We start from the raw sequence: 17,063 nt of genomic DNA, 5'->3' as shown, positions 1-17,063 counted from the left end.
ATTTAGGTAATATTTTAGCTGGCTATCAGCTCCACCGTTTTCAGCTATACATTTCAGACTTGTAATCATGTTTGACACATGTGGTTTAAAAGGTTTAACCCCTCTCAATGGTCCAACAGCACCACCTGCTGGCACAGCTGGTCCATGTCTGACAGAGCTACTCATACTGAGCAAATGTTAAAAACTCAAAAACAGGATTTTCATTCGAGGTGAACTTTAAACAGATACCGTGTATGAACATGCTGGAATGAAACCAGGCTCTTCCTGGAAGCTTTAAAGATGCTCGTTCCTGCAGTCCAATGAAGACAGCTGCAAAAACTGAAACTTCAGAAAGTGGATCCTGAGTTTAATACAGGTGCATTGTGGGTCGGTTTATTCAGCAGTTCCAAATAAAGACCTTAAAACAATGAATTCACTGAAAGTGTCTGAAATGAAAACTCAAACTCCAACCGCCTCCCTCAGTTGAGGTTGAACAGACTTGATCCGATTCCTCCACAGAGGTCCAGCCGGTTGGAGCCTTCCCTCCCTCATTCAGGGCCCGGCTTCTCCTCTGGCGCTGGGTTCTGCTGGTTCTGGACGAGCGGCGTCTGAGCAGGCTGCAGCGCCTGCAGGATGTCCTCCAGAGTCCACTGCTGCTCGTGCAGGACGTGCTCCTGCAGCGTGAACGGGCCCTGCTTGGTCCTCACCAGGTCCTTCACGTGGGCGCACGACGCCAGAGCTGCAGCACACACAGGCGTCAGAACCAGCCACAGCACCATGACGGACCGAAGAGCCCGCGGTCACCTTTGCCCAGCTCGTCCACCAAGCTCCTGACGTAGAACCCCCCTCCACACTCGATGTCTGCAGAGACACACAGCTCAGTGTTTCAGTGAGGAACGGAGAACGCTGCAGGAAGTGACCTGTGCTGACCCAGAGTGAAGAGGGGGGGCGTGAACTCCTGCAGGGTGAGGCTGTACACCGTGACGGGACGCGCCGGCTTGGCCTCCACCTTGTGACCTTGCTTCAGAAGGACAGACAGACGCTGACCGTCTTTCTTCAGCGCCGAGAAGCTGAAATGACAGAAGATGAGAACGTTTAAGCAGTGTGTGTGTGTCTGCATGGAGATGGAGAGACTTTACCTGATGGAGGTCTCTTTGAATTGAGGTTGACAACAATAACAGCAGAAGAAAACACGCCAAAAAAGTTGATTTAGTCTATTTATTCATTAGTGGATCTGCGCCTTTATTTCCCTAAAAATCCTCGAACAAACATGTTGATTAACAGAGTTCAGGGCGTTCTGCATGGTGCGTTCACTGACCTCCAGACATCAGCACCAAACAGAGCATGTCAAACAGCAGAACTGATCCAGATATGATTTACTGATTTAATAGTGTCAACATTTTTTCTGAAAACCTGCTTTATTTTGCTGCGGATTGTATAAAAACGACAAAAGCCTAACAGACTGAGTCGGACTGAGTGGCTGTTTGGGTCCACTAATGTCCCGAGCTCAGTGAACACACCATGCGCAGATGGGTAGGTTCTGTCCATCTATAATAATAGAAACAAGTGGAGGGGGGGCTGGTGCATGAGACAGATTGAAGGCATTCGAGGAGCATAGATCCACTGATAAATCAAAACACAGACTAGAAGCAACTTCTGTGGAGAGTTCTGCTGGTTTTGTTGTTAACCACAAACTAAAGAGACTTAAACAGGTAAAGTCTCTGTGTCTCAGAGATACGGGGACGCTTCATTCTTTGTTCCTAATTATCTCATTATCACGAGAAAACAAACAACATTTTCTCATTAGAACATAGTGGATCTTTTCAGCTTCTGTAGTTTTGTTTTATATATGGTAGGGCTGGATATCGATGATAATTTCCAGAAACTATTCGATTCAATTCACAAGAGCCTGAATCGATTAGATTCAGATTTTTTTCAATTCTTGAATTCAATTTAGAGTTTACACATTTAGACACATTTGTTTATAAATACATTAATACTCTACTACATGTTTTGAATATATTTATATTAATCTGATCCAGTTCACATACTGTAAATGTATTAGTGAAATAATGAGATTGTTAATATCATCCAGTGTTACATGGATTCTCTAAAGGAGAAGTTCTAACTAAAATGTTCAGATCATTAACATTGGAAACATTGTTCTGCTTCTCCTGGAGGACGTTTCAGTTTGGACACTAGGTGGCGATCACGCTATAGCATTACAACTTTTTCCAGAAGAAGAAAGTATGTGAAAAAAAACTGTTTTAGACCACAAATAGTTACTTTAAAATTATTTCCTTAAAATAGTTTGTAAAATTAATGTCTGTGAGTTTATAAAGATGTTAATTTAGTCAGATTGTATGTTTAAGTCAACCGAGCGTTAGCATTTGCCGTCTATGGGAAATTCTATTAAACGGTAGCATCAAGCTAGCAGACTTTAGCTTTATGCGCTAAATCGATTTATATTTTTATGAACTGATTGATCTATTGGTCTTAAATCGATCAATTAATATTATTAACCCAGCCCTAATATATGGTATATATTTGTTTCTGACTTTATCAAATTTAACCTGTTTTTTTTGTTTTTTAATAAAGGGCAAATGTACTTTTATCTGGCAACAGATTAATTTTAATTTCCTGTTTCTAGTGAGTAATTCACCATTTGTCATTATTTTCAGTCGTAAGATTTTCCGCGGGTTGTTTGAGCACTTTTTGAATTTCATGATACTTGTGACGATTACAGAGGCCAAAAACAGCCAACACTACTTTTTTTGACAGATTTCACAAGATAACAACATCCACTTTCTCACCATCACGAGAAAATGAAACGACAATAAAGATCTTAAAAAAACAACAAATAACTGGACTGAGTTCATGATATTCTCTCTATAGTGTGAGTTCTTCACTTCATAAACTGGCCAATAAGACGCCTCAGTAACGGTATGTGGTCTCTGTCAAACGTTTGACAGATTCTCTGGGCCATCTATCAAGTAATAGGGGTGTGGCCTTCCAACAAGCTCGGTCCTGATTGGTGAGAGTGGTTGCCATAGCAAACGTCGAGTCGGATGATTGATGATGGAGGACTCAGTCCTAAAACAGTCCGTGGACAGAACAGAGCCGCAGGTTCCCGTCCACCAGGGCCAAGCTTCTCTACAGACTGTGTGGTCGAGTTCTTCGAGTTCAGATTTGTTGGTGCTCTGCTGCATGTTCAGAGTCTGATCTGGGATGGAGGGTGTTCTGATGGGGGTGTTACTCACAGTGGAGGGACCTGCATGATGTCCCCAGTGAAAGATTTCAGCTTTTCCTCCAGTTCCAGCCTGGTGATGTGATCTACAGGGAGGCGGGGCAAACATGGCGTTGATGGGATGAAGCATAAGGATCAAATGTTTGGACCGGGGTCTGTACCAAAGCCTTTCTCCAGAACCACGCTGCCGGTGGCATCCAGAGTGTCTGTCGCCTTCCCGAGCTCGCCGACAGCAACGTACTTCTGAGGAGGAAACGTTTAACACGCCTTCAGGACACAGAGGAACAGAGGAAGCAGAAGCTGTAAGCTGAATGTGGCCGCTGAAGATGCTAGTGCTGATAGCTGAAGATGCTGAAAATGATGGCCAGCTAAAATATTAGTTAAATGCCAAATTAGCCTAAAAAACTGAAAAAAATCCTTAATTTGTCAAAACACCTAGTTTAAATATTAGCTAAACTCCAAAATAGCCTAAAAAATCTTAATAAATGCCAAAATAGTCAAAAAAGCTAGCAGAATGCCATTATAATTTTGAACTTTACTAGACTCTGACTCCATATAATGTAAAGTAACGACTAATCGTAGCAGCCAAACACAGGCAGATAAAAGTCTTTCCTGCATTGATTTCACATCACCACAAAAACTGAAAGAAACTTTTCAAGTGATGCAGGGTTCTAATGATGTGAACTTGCCTCTTTTCATGTTCCAGATCATACTAAACAGCAGCCAGGAGCGTTAAACTCACCTTTGAGCCTGTCAGCATGGAGCTGAGCATTTTTGTGCCGTTCCCAACACCAACCACTGAAACACAAACAGCCTCGTCACCATCAGGACGCCAGGCTCTCTGTTCTTCATCGTTTTCTGAAGCAGTCCATCAACACTAAAGTATGTTGTGATCCATTCTCCAGGAAACAGAACCAAACAGTCTACCAGCTCAAAACCTAAAGGACAGCTTTCAGCATGTGCAGCAGTGAAAGGTGATCCTGCAGTTGAAGAGTGTTAGAGATCAGTATTTATGATTGTTTATTTGTATTGAATCTTTTCTGTTAGTAGGAAAACAGACAATTTGATGTAAGGAGTGAAAAGAAAAAATGTTTGGCCTTAAAATACCTTTAATTCATAGTGTTGAAGTGAGAGAAAAAAAAAATCAAAATCGTGACTTTAAAATTGTGAATCGAATCGTGGCTCGACTGAATCGTTACATCTCTAATTTGGAGACAAATAAATCCATGAAAGTCTTTGTTTTGGAGCTGGACTCTGGATCAGAACTGTACGGCTGGATATCTACAACTAACGTCAGCTTTGGGGTGTGAGGGGTTGTAAACTAGAGGTTATTGGTGACGGGAAGTGGGGAGGGGTTGCACCAAGCCAACATTCTCACCCACAATTTCTAAAGAACTCCTGCTGCTTTTTAAAACTAATTTAAAGACCACTGGGAACGTTTTAAAGTTGTTCAAAAGATGATTGGTGTGGATCTTTATACATGTATCGCAGCTTTGCATATTGTTTTCAATCCAAACATTTAGACATATGACAGAAAAATATATTTACAACTTGTTTGGAACACTCATTCATGAATTCATCACGTGGTCTGTTAAGAACAAACTCCACTTTTCCACCAATCAGATGAACACAAACGCAGCAGTTACCTAGCACGCCGCTGGCGGCGCTGTCCAGGGTCCCTCCATGGCCCATCTTCAGCCACTGCTTCCTTCTCTTGCGGGGGTTGGACGACTCCACTCCCGCTTCTTATAGGATGAAGAGTCACAAACACAGTTCACCTGCAGCTTTATTGGGTCGTGTTGTTTTGTCCGGGTTACCTTTGAGCAAAGCTTCTTTGAGCGCGTTCAGCACGTCAGCGGAAGTCGGTCCTTTTTTCTTGTAAATAGCAAACATTCCGTTTAATGACTGCAGCTTCGCCAGAGAGCTGCTCATCTTAGTCGCGGCGCTGCTCGTGTTTCCAGCCATGCCTGCTTCCATCCGCTCTTCTTCGGCTGTCAGAGTCTGTCATCCAAAGAACGATGTTTTGTGTTGTCGCCCCCTGCTGGCCGAGGAAGATACTGCACAAGTCCTGTTCGGGGCTCGGTTTACATAACTCTACAATAAAACTGAACAGTTTAAAAGTGGCAATGTGTTTAATTTAAGAATGAATCAAAATCAATGTGAATAAAAGAAAGAGACAGAGAGATAGAAAAAAATAATTCCACCCCAACTACGCTGACCATGATGCTTTGCGCCAGGACTTACTTCCTGGTTACTGGAACGGCTGGTTTTCTTCATCTGTCAGCTGGTAAACAAGGTAATCTTCAAGAAGTCGCTGGATTCTGTCTGTTTGATGCTCTTTACCTTCATCCATTTGTTCCTCGGATTTCGTACCGATAAACTTTTGTAAAAACTCCCCGCTCTTTGGTTTTAACGTTGATCTGTTTGTGTTCCGCTGCGCGTCTGTTTCCTCCAGTCAAAGTTTCAATGGTTTGTTTATACCGTAGAATCACAATTCACTTTGAATAAATTGAAGGTTTTTGTTTCAACGTTGTATTCTTTCTCTAAACTCCCGCTTTCCTGTCTGGTCGCTTCATCAGGCGGGATGAAAACACTCTGAGCATAAAACTACGGTGGCCCTGAAGTTCAAATCACTCAACATAATGACCATAGACTATATATAAGAATTACCCATAACCTGATCAGGACTCGGGTCAGGGATGCTAGAAAGTGTCAGGTCCAAGTCACGTGGTTAAGTGGGGGGTTCTGTCAAAACAACAACATATCCAAAGAAGTCACGTGGAGGATGGAGGGACTGTTGTTGAAACTTTCTTCACAGGAATAAGTTAAAAGTAGTCTGATTAAATTAAACAAACTAGCATATATGTATATTTTTGACGTTTTCTCAGTAGATGGCCCCTGAAGACCAAAGAAAGCTCTCTGTGCTCAGATGATCAGGACCGTGGCGAGCAGCGATGGAGGACTTCAGGGGGATGTACCTGCGTCTGTGTAAGGAGGGCGGCGTGGAGCCTCAGGAGGGGGTCCTGGACCAGCTGCAGGCCAGGGGTGGCTCTCCAGGCTCCAGACTGGACCTGAGTGGACAGAGCCTGTCTGCAGACACCTGCTCGGTGCTGGCCCAGGCCCTGCAGGACGGAGCCTTCACACAGGTGTCGCTGAGCGACTGCATGCTGAGTGAAGAAGGTGTGTTTGACAGCATTTACTCAAAAAGAAAACTTGACACATCTGTCATAGGGCTGGGAATCAGAGATATTAATGGACCGTGATACTGCGATAATTGGTAAAAATCATCTCTAATAACTCACAATATATAGAAAAACATTTTTTTTTAGGAAAATATATCCCCATTTATTTTTTAGCTTAAACACAATCAAAATAAACAACTTGTGTTTTACTTTGTGCAACAAATACAACATACTTTTGTGCAACATTGCTGAAATCCATAATGTCTTTGATAAGCATTGACACCAATTGAAGTGGAATTATCTGTACAATTCAGTGTTAACAATAGTAAACATGAACAGCAGTGTCACTACGTAGTGCAGAACTGTTGTGAACAACAGAACAAAAATTAAATAATTCAAGTAGCTGTCAGGAACATTGGTGCCCACAGCCAGAGGATGACAAATTCGACATTTTACAGCCTCTTCAAATGAAAATAAAAGATTGATACTTGGTGAGAATCAATCGCAGGACTAAATATTGTGATATATTGCAATGTTGATATTTTGGCACACCCTTAATCTGTCGTAAGGGTTTAGAAATGTTTTTAAAGAGCCGCTCTGATGAAACTGGTGTTTTTAACATATTCTTGTAGCATTTTTCTAATGATGGACATCTATAAAGAAAATTAATCTTGAAATATCATTACTAAGTATTTATTTATTTAAACTGTGAGTCATGAGCAAAAAAAAATGATATGCGTGATGTTGAAAATTCGCTGTGTGAGTCACAAGCTCTCCGGCTGGAGAGCTCCTGTATTGTTTTAGTTGCATCGCTAATGTTAGCTTATGGTTGTGAGGGGCTGTAAGCTAGTGGGAGAGCGTGTAAACAGATAGATGACAGGAAGTAGCTCACTCTGTGCCGACACAACAGTCCTGCCCACAACTCAGAGGGGAGTTTCTAATGAACTCCTGCTGCTCTGCAGAAACTATGTCCTAGAAAATGACAGAGTTTTAGATTTTATCATCATCACTGGGAATGTTTTTACAACAGATCAAAAGATGGTGGAAGTGGGAGTTCAATTTAAAGTAGTTTTTCTGTTTTATCTGACACTTTATTTGCTGTCTTTTAATTGTAGATATTTTCAGCTACATTTATGACATCATTTGCTTCTGTCTTTGTGTTTGACCTTCAGGGGCCAAAATCCTCCTGACTGGACTGTTTGGGAACACGACGGTGAAATCTCTGGACCTGAAGGTTCGTTCGATGATGCTAAATGCCTAACAAACGGATCCGTTGACTGACTACTTGTTTGATTGCTTCTGGTTACAGGGGAATAACCTGCGGTCGGCAGGAGCTGAGGTCCTGGGAAAACTGTTGGCACGCAACAGTACCCTGCGTAGGTGAGAGCTGATTGTTTCAGATCTTCTCAAAGACATTCCCAGTTGGAGCTGAAGTGGCCGCTCCTTTCAAAGCTCCCTGTGATGCTGCTGTGTCCAGGCTGGTGCTGGAGTGGAACGCCTTGGGTGTGTGGGAAGAAGCCTTCTCTGTGTTTTGTGATGGTCTGGCCTCCAACAACACGCTGAGCCATCTGGACCTGCGCAACAATCAGATCAGCCATCATGGAGCTGCTGCGCTGGCGCTGGCGCTGCGGCGCTGCAGCTCCCTGGAGGAGCTAGGTGACGTATAAGAACCAGAGTCACACATCCAACCACGAGCAACCTCAGATTCAGAGGATTTATGCTTTGATCCTTTTATTAAAAAAAGAACTCACCGATTGTCTGTGATCATGCTTCTGAGAGGGATTATTTTGTTGACCACGTTCCATTCACAGATCTGAGGTGGAACAATCTGGGACTGTTGGGTGGCAGATCCCTGTTAGAAGCCCTGCAGAATAACAAGAGCATCGTGAAGCTGAGAGCGGCGGGAAACAACATCCCGAGTGACACGCTTAAAGCTCTCGGTACGTTTCCTCACCTGAAACATGGCAGCAGCCTGTGCTGTGGAGTCTGGGGTTCTCTGAAGGACCCCCGTGCTGTTGACCGTTTCAGAGCAGACCACAGGACACAACTCTGACCGGCAGGCCACGCTGAGAGAGAACCACAGCCGGACCCAGGTCCTCAGCCGGGAGATCCAGAGCCTGAAGGAGGAGAAGGGGCGACAGGTGAGCTTTAACAAACGTCTGATAAATGAGCCAAGAACTGATGCAGTGTGAAGCTTTTAAACCACGTGTGTCAAAGTCAAGGCCCGGGGGCCGGATCCGGCCCTCCAGATCATTTTATTTATTGTTATTAATGGCCCGATGTTACCATGGGCTTATTTGTATAATTTTGACAAAATATATTTTTATGGAGAGAAAGATACTGAAAGTTATTTAAGATTTAAGTTGATTTAGTCTGGAATAAAAGACCTGCTTTTTTATTACTCATAATTATGTTAAAAAGTTACAGTTTTAAGTTGTAAAATTGTAATTCTGCTAGATTTTGGACTATTTTGGCATTTACTAAGATTTTTTGAAGTTTAGATGTTTTTTCAGCTACATGCTAGCTGTTTTAACTAAAATAGGATCATTATTTAAAACATGTTTTAAACAGTCCTACGTAACAGCAGCTCTGCTGTTTGTTTGAACCTCCAGTAGAGTTTAGTGGTGGAGCTGAAATCAGTTTTTACGGAGCAGTCTGCTGCAGATCTTCCTAGAGCTCCAGTCCTCTGACAGCTCCTCCTCTCCTGCAGCTCCTCAGCCTCATGGAGACCATCGATAGGCAGAAGGAGGAGATGGGCCGCTCCAACAGGTCAGTTTGAAGACTTCCTCCATGAATGAAGCCTCATGAATCTGCTAACCAAGATCTCAGAGCTTCCTCCTCACGCTGCATGACGGCTCTCTGCAGGTCAGCCTCCGTTCAGATCTCCCATCTCCAGGAAGCTCTGAATGAGAGGAAGTCGGCTGTCAAAGCGCTCACTGCCAAGTAAGCGATGTGCTCTCCCTTCCTGTGTGTGCACATGACTCCAAACCATGTCAAAACACTGTCAACGCTGGTCGCTCGTGTGAGGATTTGATAGAACTTGCTCTCCATGTGTGTGAATGTGTGAGCAGGCTGCAGATGGCAGAAGCTGCTCTGGCTCTCTCTGAGCAGAAGAACCAGAGTCTGGGAGAACACGTGACCCGGCTGAAGGCGGAGAAGGACGACGAGAGGGAGAAGCAGAGCCGTCTGAGGAAGAAGGAGGAGGAGGTAGGACAGCAGAAGAAGAACGTGCTTTTGTTGGTCGTCGTCTGTGAACTCAAGATTCAAGCAGGAGAGATCTGGATTTTATCCAGTGACCTTGATCAATTGATGGAAGATCCTCAACGTTAAGACGAGAGTCCAGACCTCCAAACTTCACCGGCTCTCTGCCTGATATCGTTTCTGATTGTGTTTGACATCTAAAGGCTATTTCAAACCAAATCAGAAGACCAGCAAAACCCGCCAAATCTAGACGTGCGGTGGAACCGTTCAGAATTCATTCCAACAACTGACCAGTTATCCTCTAGTTCAGAGGTGTTAAGCTCAATCAGACAGGGGGCCAAAATCCAAAACTCACCTTAGATCACAGGACGAACAGGATAAACATTTATTAAACACTCTAAAACTACATTTTTAAAACTTTCAAACTGTAACTTTTAACATAATTATGAATAGTAAAAAGACAGGAATATTATTCCAGAATAAATCAATTTAAACCTTAAATAACTTTCAATATTTTACTCTCCATAAAAATATATTTTGTCAAAATTAAATTAAAGTGCAAGATAACATCGGGTCATTAATAACAATAAAATAAAATGATCTGGAGGGCCGGATAGAATTACCCTGAGGGCCGGATCTGGCCCCCGGGCCTTGACTTTGACACATGTGGTGTAGTTCCTTCAGTTAATCTGAATGCAGATGATTCTGCTGCAGGTCAGACTATCAGAACTGAACCCACTTCTCTGAGATAGTATTATAGATGGTTTTATCTGGAGGCATCCTCTCTGTAACACTTTGACTCAGAGGAGAAGCTGTCAGAGTGCTGGATGGTGACTATGACAGCTCAGGCTCAACGAGCTGAGACTGTTTCACTGGTTAGACCTGAGATCTGATGGCTGAGATAGTTCCTGCGTCCTTCAGCCCAGGAGGAAGGCAGTGTTCATGTTGTGGCTCCAGACCAGAGCTCTGCAACCTTTCACACTAAAAGAGTCCAGTTTCTTACAGACCAGAATCCAGCCAGAGCCAGGAAGTCCCACGTTATTAACTAAAAAATACACAATATTTATGTTTTTGTGGGCATTAAAAATGATTTTAGAAAATGAGCTTTTAAATATTACAATACCGTATTGAGTTACAACACTCTCTATGTGCTTCTATATATAATTGTTTTTATTGCTTTTACTTTTGACAGTGACACACACAAGTTCCTTTCAAAATAAAATACACTCTGTGTTGCTGCAGCAGCTGAGTAATTTCAAAATAAAATGGATTTTGGTGTATCATTTTTCTCCTTTAACTGCCAAATATAAACAACATTGAAGTAGAATCCAATTATTAAAAACATAAAAATAAAAACAGGGAAAATAAATTGAGCTTTTAATTCTAAATTTTAAAGGTGTGAGGCACAAAAACATAATTCTGAATCATTTTTGATTGTTTTAAACTGCATTTGTTTGAAACTTTAACTACTTTAGTGTAATTTACCAAAATAAAAGAAGGAAAAGACTTTTATTTGACTAATTTTACAATATAAACACATTTAAAGAGCATTTCTACTTAATTTTGATGACAGTAAATTACACTTTTCAACTTCATTTTGCTTTGTGGTTTGACATATTAATATTCTAAACAGTAATGTCAAAACTTAACTTGATTTCTTATTTGAATCATGAGCATTTTTCATTAAAGCCAATGAGCCTCATGGGGCTCTGGAGCCACGGGCTGCAGACCATGGAGCTCTTTAGAGCATCAAAGGTGGAGGACAGATTGAGTCAAGAAAATGAGCAATAATATTTTGGACAGTGACATACATTCAGAGCAAATATCTGCTTTGATCACACTACAATGTTTGTTTCTTGTAGGACCGGTCGCTCAGAGAAGGAAAACTTCTCAGAGAAATCCAAAACCTGACGGAAACCAACGGACAACTCAGGAGTAAAGTAAGAATCCTGATTCTAGAATGCAGCAGAGATGAATGAAACCACGCAGCTGTGAGACCTGTGAGCATGGTTATTGTGGCGGTCACTGTCTGGCAGGGCGAGGAGCTGGAACAGAGGTGCAAGTCTCAGCAGCAGCAGATCTTTGAGCTGAAGCAGGAGCTCACCAACAGCACGGCCGAGCTGAAGATGCGGCTGGCACAGGCCGACGGTAACGCAGACACCGCAGCTGCAGGGGCTGGGAGGAAGGATGCTCCTCAACCAGACTCGTCTGATCGGAGCTCTGTTACAGATCGACTGGAAATGGAGAAGCGGAGGTCCAAACAAGCCTTGGAGGACAGCGACAGCCTCCGTCAGAAGGAGGTACTTCATTCCTGAGAGTGCAGCCAATGAGCTCTCTTTAAATGAGAGGCTGAAGGTTTTAGCAACTTTTGATTGAAAAGCAAGAAATCTGCAGAAGATCCAGCTTCACACTAGTGGTGCCACATGATTATTTTAATAATCACCAATTATTTTTTCAGATTAGTCGACCAATAAATATATATAATAATAAATACCAAATAGTCAATAAATCTAGCAGAATGTCATTATAACTTTACTACACTCCGACTCCATACAATATAAAGTAACGATTAATTAGTTGTCGACTATTTTAATAGTCTAGTCTTTAATAGTTTTAATAGTCAATTAGTCGAGTAATCGTGGCAGCCCTACCTCACACTAACGAAGTTCTTGGATATCCAGTCTTTAACACCAATGGGTAAAGATGAACAGAGGTCCTCCTTTCTGTGGAAACATCATCATTTAATGCTATTTCAGTCTGAAAAACTTTCCAAAGCTGCAGCAGTGTGCTGCAGCTCCACAGCAGTCTGCAAGTGATGGCAGAGCTGAAACTTCTGCAGGTGGAGCACGTCAGCCGGCGCCTTGAGGAGAGCGAGAGGCAGCTGCAGGAGCGTGTCCTGAAGCTGGAGGAGCAGCGGATTCAGCTGGAGGAGGTCAGTGTCTGCAGTGAACCCAGAGTGTTCAGATCAAACCTGAAGCTCCCTGTCATGCAGCGCCTCCTGTTGATCTAAGCACAAACCATCTGTTCCAATGGATGAGGAATGTGAAGAACCTTTTTATTGTGTTCTTTACGGCTGCTGTAGTGAAATCTGACGAGCACGCTCAACAACAGTAACTGGATCAAAAATGGATCCAAAGGCTGTGCAGAATTGGATCAGATTTGACTGATCCTGCAGTGGAGCGGTGAATGATCGCTGCACCCTCATGTCTGCTGGTGATCTCTCAGCCCCCCTGGGTTGTGCTGATGTGTTGCAGGAGGTGAGTAAAGGGAAGGCAGCCTGTGTGACAGAGCGGGTCCATGCAGAGGAGGAGCTGGGCAGAGTGCGCTCCCAGCTGCGTCTGCAGGAGGTGAGACTTCTGCAGGACTAAACACGTCAGAACCTCATCAGAACCGGTCTTCTGTCCTCTGATCATGTTCCTGCTGCTGTGTGCTAAGAGAATCTAGATCACATGTGTCAAAGTCGAGGATCGGGTCGGATCCAGCACAACATATTGTTATGGAGAGTCAAATATTGAAAGTTATTTAAGATTTAAGTTGATTTATTATGGAATAATATTCCTACCTTTTTATTATTTATAATTATGTTAAAAAGTTACAGTTTTAACATTTTTAAAATTAACATTCCGCTAGCATTTTGGACTATTTTGAATTTACTAAGATTTTTTAGGCTATTTTGGAATTTAGCAAATATTTCTGCTACACGCTAGCTGTTTTGGCTAATTTAGGATTTACCTAGTATTTTAGATGGCTATCAGCTTCAGCATTTTAAGACATAATCTTCAACATTTTTAACTATCAATTTCAGCATCTTCAGCGTCCAAATTCAGCTTACAGCATTCACAGTAACATTATCACAGGTAATGCTATATATCTAGTTCATAATTATGATAAAATGTTACAGTTTTAAAGTTTTAAAAATGTAGTTTTAGTGTTCAATAATTGTTTATCCTGTTCGGCCCCTGATCTAAGGTGTTCTTGTATGATTGAGTTTGACACTCCTGATCTGGAGTTAGAGAGCAGAAGGAAACCTGCAGCAGTTCCACTCGGACAGGCTGTCTGTTTGTGGTTCTTTGAACCTCTCAGAACCTTTAAAGTTCTCTCATCCTTCCAGATCATCTGCTCTTTCTCTCGTAGGACAGCAGCTCTTTAATTCGTCTTCATTTCTGCCTGATCAGGACTGTGACAGACACAGAGAGTGGAGTGTTTGGTTTATTGTCTGATGGTTTGTCCACTCTAACTCCTGCTCTGGTAACGGTGCCTCCTCGTCTGTCTTTGAGCAGCAGGAGCATGTGTCCCTGCTGGAGGAGAAGCTGCGCTCCGTGCGTTCCTCCCTGCAGGAGGTGCAGCTGCACTGCTCCCAGCAGAAGCAGACCATCTCTGAGCTGCAGGCCAAGAACAGCCAGCAGAGCATGGAGATGGACGGCTGCCGGCGCCGCGTGGAGGAGCTGCAGCAGGTCTGAGCATCTCTTTCTCTTTTCTGTCTCTGAGTGGAAGCAAAGCCCAGAATGAACCAGAGTTGATGCCTTGTGTGTTTATGAATGATGTGATCTGGAAAAACACTCAGATCAGCAGCTGAGGGGCCCATGTTTTTCTGATGGGGGCTGTGTGGTTACAGGAGCTGGCGGGCAAAGACCAGGAGAGGGTTGGGGAAGTGAGCCGAGTGAAGGTGGAGCTGCAGGAGCAGATTGCGTTGCTGCAGGCAGAGATGACGGCACAGGGGGGGCTCAAAGCAAAGATCAACGCTCTGGAGAGAGAGCTGAAAGGTTCAGTCACTGGATTGTTATGTGTTCTCAGAGACGGTGGATCCAGATTCATATACTGTCTTTCTTCCATCTTGTAGTGCGGGGAAGCAACCACAGGGAGGCGCTCCTCGACAAAGAGAGTGAGATATCTTCCATGCTGGAGAAGCTGCGACTAAAAGAGGCTGAAATCCAGAGAATGAGGGAGGATGAGGCCCACAGAGCCAGCTGCCTGCAGAGTGCCATCCTGGCCTACGTCCAGGGCTCCCCCCTGGGACACTTCAGCAGCCCCAGGAAGTGACCAAGACCTCTAACGGGCCCCTGAGGGTCCTCACTGGTCTCTGAGGGTCATCGCTGGTCTCTGAGGGTCATCACTGGTCTCTGAGGGTCATCTGCTGTCAGTGAACATGATCAGGCTAGACTGAGATCAATGGACATCCACCCCATGAAAACAGCTGTTTTTTATTACTGTTATTGATCTACAGTATCACTTTTTTAAATTATTCAAAAAATATTTTTTCTGTCTGCAGTTTTATTTTATTTTACTTCATGATTTTACATTTTGACAATAAATAAACTGTTTTTGTTTTAATCCAAAATCTGTTCAGATTATTCCAAAAGCTCTTCAGTGAATTGCTCATTAACTCAAATTTCTAATCGGCCAATCACGTGGCATTAACTCAAGCAGTTCTGAGGACCGAAATGTCTTGTTGATACCAGAAATCAGAGGAGAATGTCCAGACTGGTTCCAGCTGATAGAAAGACTACAGGAACTCAAAGTACCACTGGTTACAACTGAGGTTTGGAAGAACATCTCTGAATGAACAACAACCTTGATACAGATGAACTACAACATCAGAAGAACACACCAGGTATCACTGCTGTCAGAACAGAAAACTGAGGCTACAATTCACACAGACTCACCAAAACTGGTCAATAGAAGATGGAAAAACATTGTCTGGTCTGATGAGTCTCTATTTCTGCTACATTCAGATGGTCAGAGTTTAACATCAACATCATGAAAACATGGATCATCCTGACTTGTATCAATGGTTCAGGCTGGTGGTGGTAGTGTCATGGTGTGGGGGATATTTTCTTGGACCCCTCAGTACCAACTGAAAATGGTTCCAACCCCATATTCTACCATCTCCATCCCTTTATGACCACAGAGTTCCATCTTGTGATGCTACTTCCAGCAGGATAAGACTCCATGTCATTAAGCTGGAATCATCTCAGACTGGTTTCTAGAACAATGAGTTCACTGGACGTTAATGACCTCCACAGTCACTAGAACTCAATAGATCCTTTGGGATGTTGGTTAGACATGGAGGAACTGTGTGGTGCTGTCATGTCAACATGGACCAAACTCTGAGGAATGTACTTAGTTTCCAGTACTTAGTTGAATCTATGCTATCAAGAAATGAGGGAGTTCTTAAGGGAAAAAGGGGTCCAATATAGTAGGTGAGGTGGCGGGTGAATTTACTGTAGTACTACTTCTTACTAATGGGTCTGCATCATTTATTTCTTAACCCTTTAACACCAGAACTCCAGTATTTATGTTCTTTGAGTTACTGTAACTTTTCAAGCAGCTCAACGAGGCGCTTTTCTCCTTCACGATCTACTGGAATTGTTGTGTCAACGGTTGAAAACTTTGAGCATGTTAAAGGGTTAATAAGAATCTATCTTAAAAAGCTGTGACAATATGAGTCAAAACCATGAACTGTGCTGAAAGTTGTCTTGTACAGCAGGGGTCCTTAAACTTTTTCTTTTGAGGGTCACATGACTGTTTTCTTCTCTGATGGGGGGCGGGTCGGCATATAAGCTAACAGAAAAAGTGCAAAAATCACAGCCTAAATGTAAACATTTACAGCTTTTCAGACAGACACACATAGCTAAATAAGGAATAATGGATTTATGTAATATTCAAAGAAAAAAAATCATACCAACACATTTTAAGAACTAAATATATACTGTGATAATGCTAGTGTAAATGCTTTAAGCTGAATCTGGCTGCTAAAGATGCTAGTGCTAATAGCTGAAGATGCTGAAATTGAGAACTAAAAACCCTGAAGCTGATAGATGAAAACGCAGAAGTTGATAGCTAGCTAAAATATGAGTGAAATGCCAAATTAGCCTAAAAATCTGAAAACCCCGAGTTAGCCAAAACAGCTAGCATGCAGCTGGAATGCTAGCTAAACTCCAAAACAAAACAAAAAAACAAAAAAAACAAAAACTGAAAAAAAAAATTCCCATAACAGCTAGTATGTAGCTGAAATATTAGCAAAATGCCAAATTAGCCTAAAAAAATGTAAAATGTCTAAATTAGCCAAAACAGCTAGCGTAAGGTTAAAATATTAGCTAAACCCCAAAATAGCCTATCCTTAGTAACTGCCAAAACAGTGGGAAAAAAAACTAGCATGAAAAGTGCTGAATATTTTAAGACCTGAAAGAGTTGAAGAGCTATGGACGTCTAAAAAATATGTAGCCTACAGAAGACAAATAATAAAAAAAGACGTAAAGAAAAAGTGAATCTCCATTAAACCAATAAATATTCTCACCTCTCCGTTATAGTTCAGACTGTAGAAGGGCCAGATGTGGAGGCGGGCCTGATCCGGCCCGAGGGCCGTATTTTGGGAACCACTGTTGTACATTCAGTGGTTTGAACCATAGACTGTATAAGAATAAATTTTTACAGTCTATGGTTTGAACCCCCAC

General features: G+C 42.6%; 2 protein-coding genes and 1 long non-coding RNA gene across 9 annotated transcripts; 1 reads left to right on the top strand and 2 right to left on the bottom strand.

The window, feature by feature from the left end:
• Window positions 1-319: 319 nt before the first annotated feature.
• trub1 (TruB pseudouridine (psi) synthase family member 1) lies at window positions 320-5,613 on the bottom strand. Of its 6 annotated transcripts, none has more exons than XM_024298169.2 (9): window positions 5,471-5,613; window positions 5,044-5,294; window positions 4,873-4,971; window positions 3,969-4,024; window positions 3,388-3,469; window positions 3,240-3,312; window positions 910-1,049; window positions 784-840; window positions 320-718 (listed from the first exon to the last, which is right to left on the bottom strand). In XM_024298169.2, exons 2-9 carry the CDS (start codon window positions 5,201-5,203, stop codon window positions 528-530), a joined length of 858 nt encoding a protein of 285 aa, XP_024153937.1. In that variant the 5' UTR covers window positions 5,204-5,294; window positions 5,471-5,613; the 3' UTR covers window positions 320-527. The 6 variants fall into 6 exon arrangements, with proteins under 6 accessions (XP_024153937.1, XP_024153939.1, XP_024153933.1 ...); XM_024298171.2 differs by having other exon boundaries at window positions 5,044-5,264; XM_024298165.2 differs by having other exon boundaries at window positions 5,044-5,227.
• On the top strand, window positions 5,397-14,904 carry lrrc45 (leucine rich repeat containing 45). 2 transcript variants are annotated; one of them, XM_024298164.2, is made up of 18 exons: window positions 5,397-5,522; window positions 6,118-6,406; window positions 7,581-7,642; window positions 7,718-7,788; window positions 7,886-8,064; window positions 8,220-8,348; window positions 8,437-8,549; window positions 9,119-9,177; window positions 9,274-9,351; window positions 9,480-9,615; window positions 11,472-11,549; window positions 11,646-11,757; window positions 11,839-11,909; window positions 12,449-12,541; window positions 12,864-12,956; window positions 13,890-14,063; window positions 14,225-14,372; window positions 14,450-14,904. In XM_024298164.2, the coding sequence occupies exons 2-18, from the start codon at window positions 6,181-6,183 to the stop codon at window positions 14,647-14,649; spliced, it is 2,022 nt and encodes a 673-aa protein (XP_024153932.1). In that variant the 5' UTR covers window positions 5,397-5,522; window positions 6,118-6,180; the 3' UTR covers window positions 14,650-14,904. The 2 variants fall into 2 exon arrangements, with proteins under 2 accessions (XP_024153932.1, XP_024153931.1); XM_024298163.2 differs by having other exon boundaries at window positions 5,445-5,522; window positions 6,115-6,406.
• On the bottom strand, window positions 8,397-17,013 carry LOC112162360. Its single transcript, XR_002922055.2, has 3 exons — window positions 16,907-17,013; window positions 12,261-12,332; window positions 8,397-8,525 (listed from the first exon to the last, which is right to left on the bottom strand). It is a non-coding gene; the product is annotated as an uncharacterized LOC112162360 (long non-coding RNA).
• Between the last annotated feature and the right edge of the window lie 50 nt (window positions 17,014-17,063).

Source organism: Oryzias melastigma, linkage group LG19, assembly GCF_002922805.2.
Source record: "Oryzias melastigma strain HK-1 linkage group LG19, ASM292280v2, whole genome shotgun sequence".
Lineage (NCBI taxonomy): Eukaryota > Metazoa > Chordata > Actinopteri > Beloniformes > Adrianichthyidae > Oryzias > Oryzias melastigma.
The sequence above is the reverse complement of the archived record's forward strand: the minus strand, read 5'-3'. Positions and strand labels throughout refer to the sequence as shown.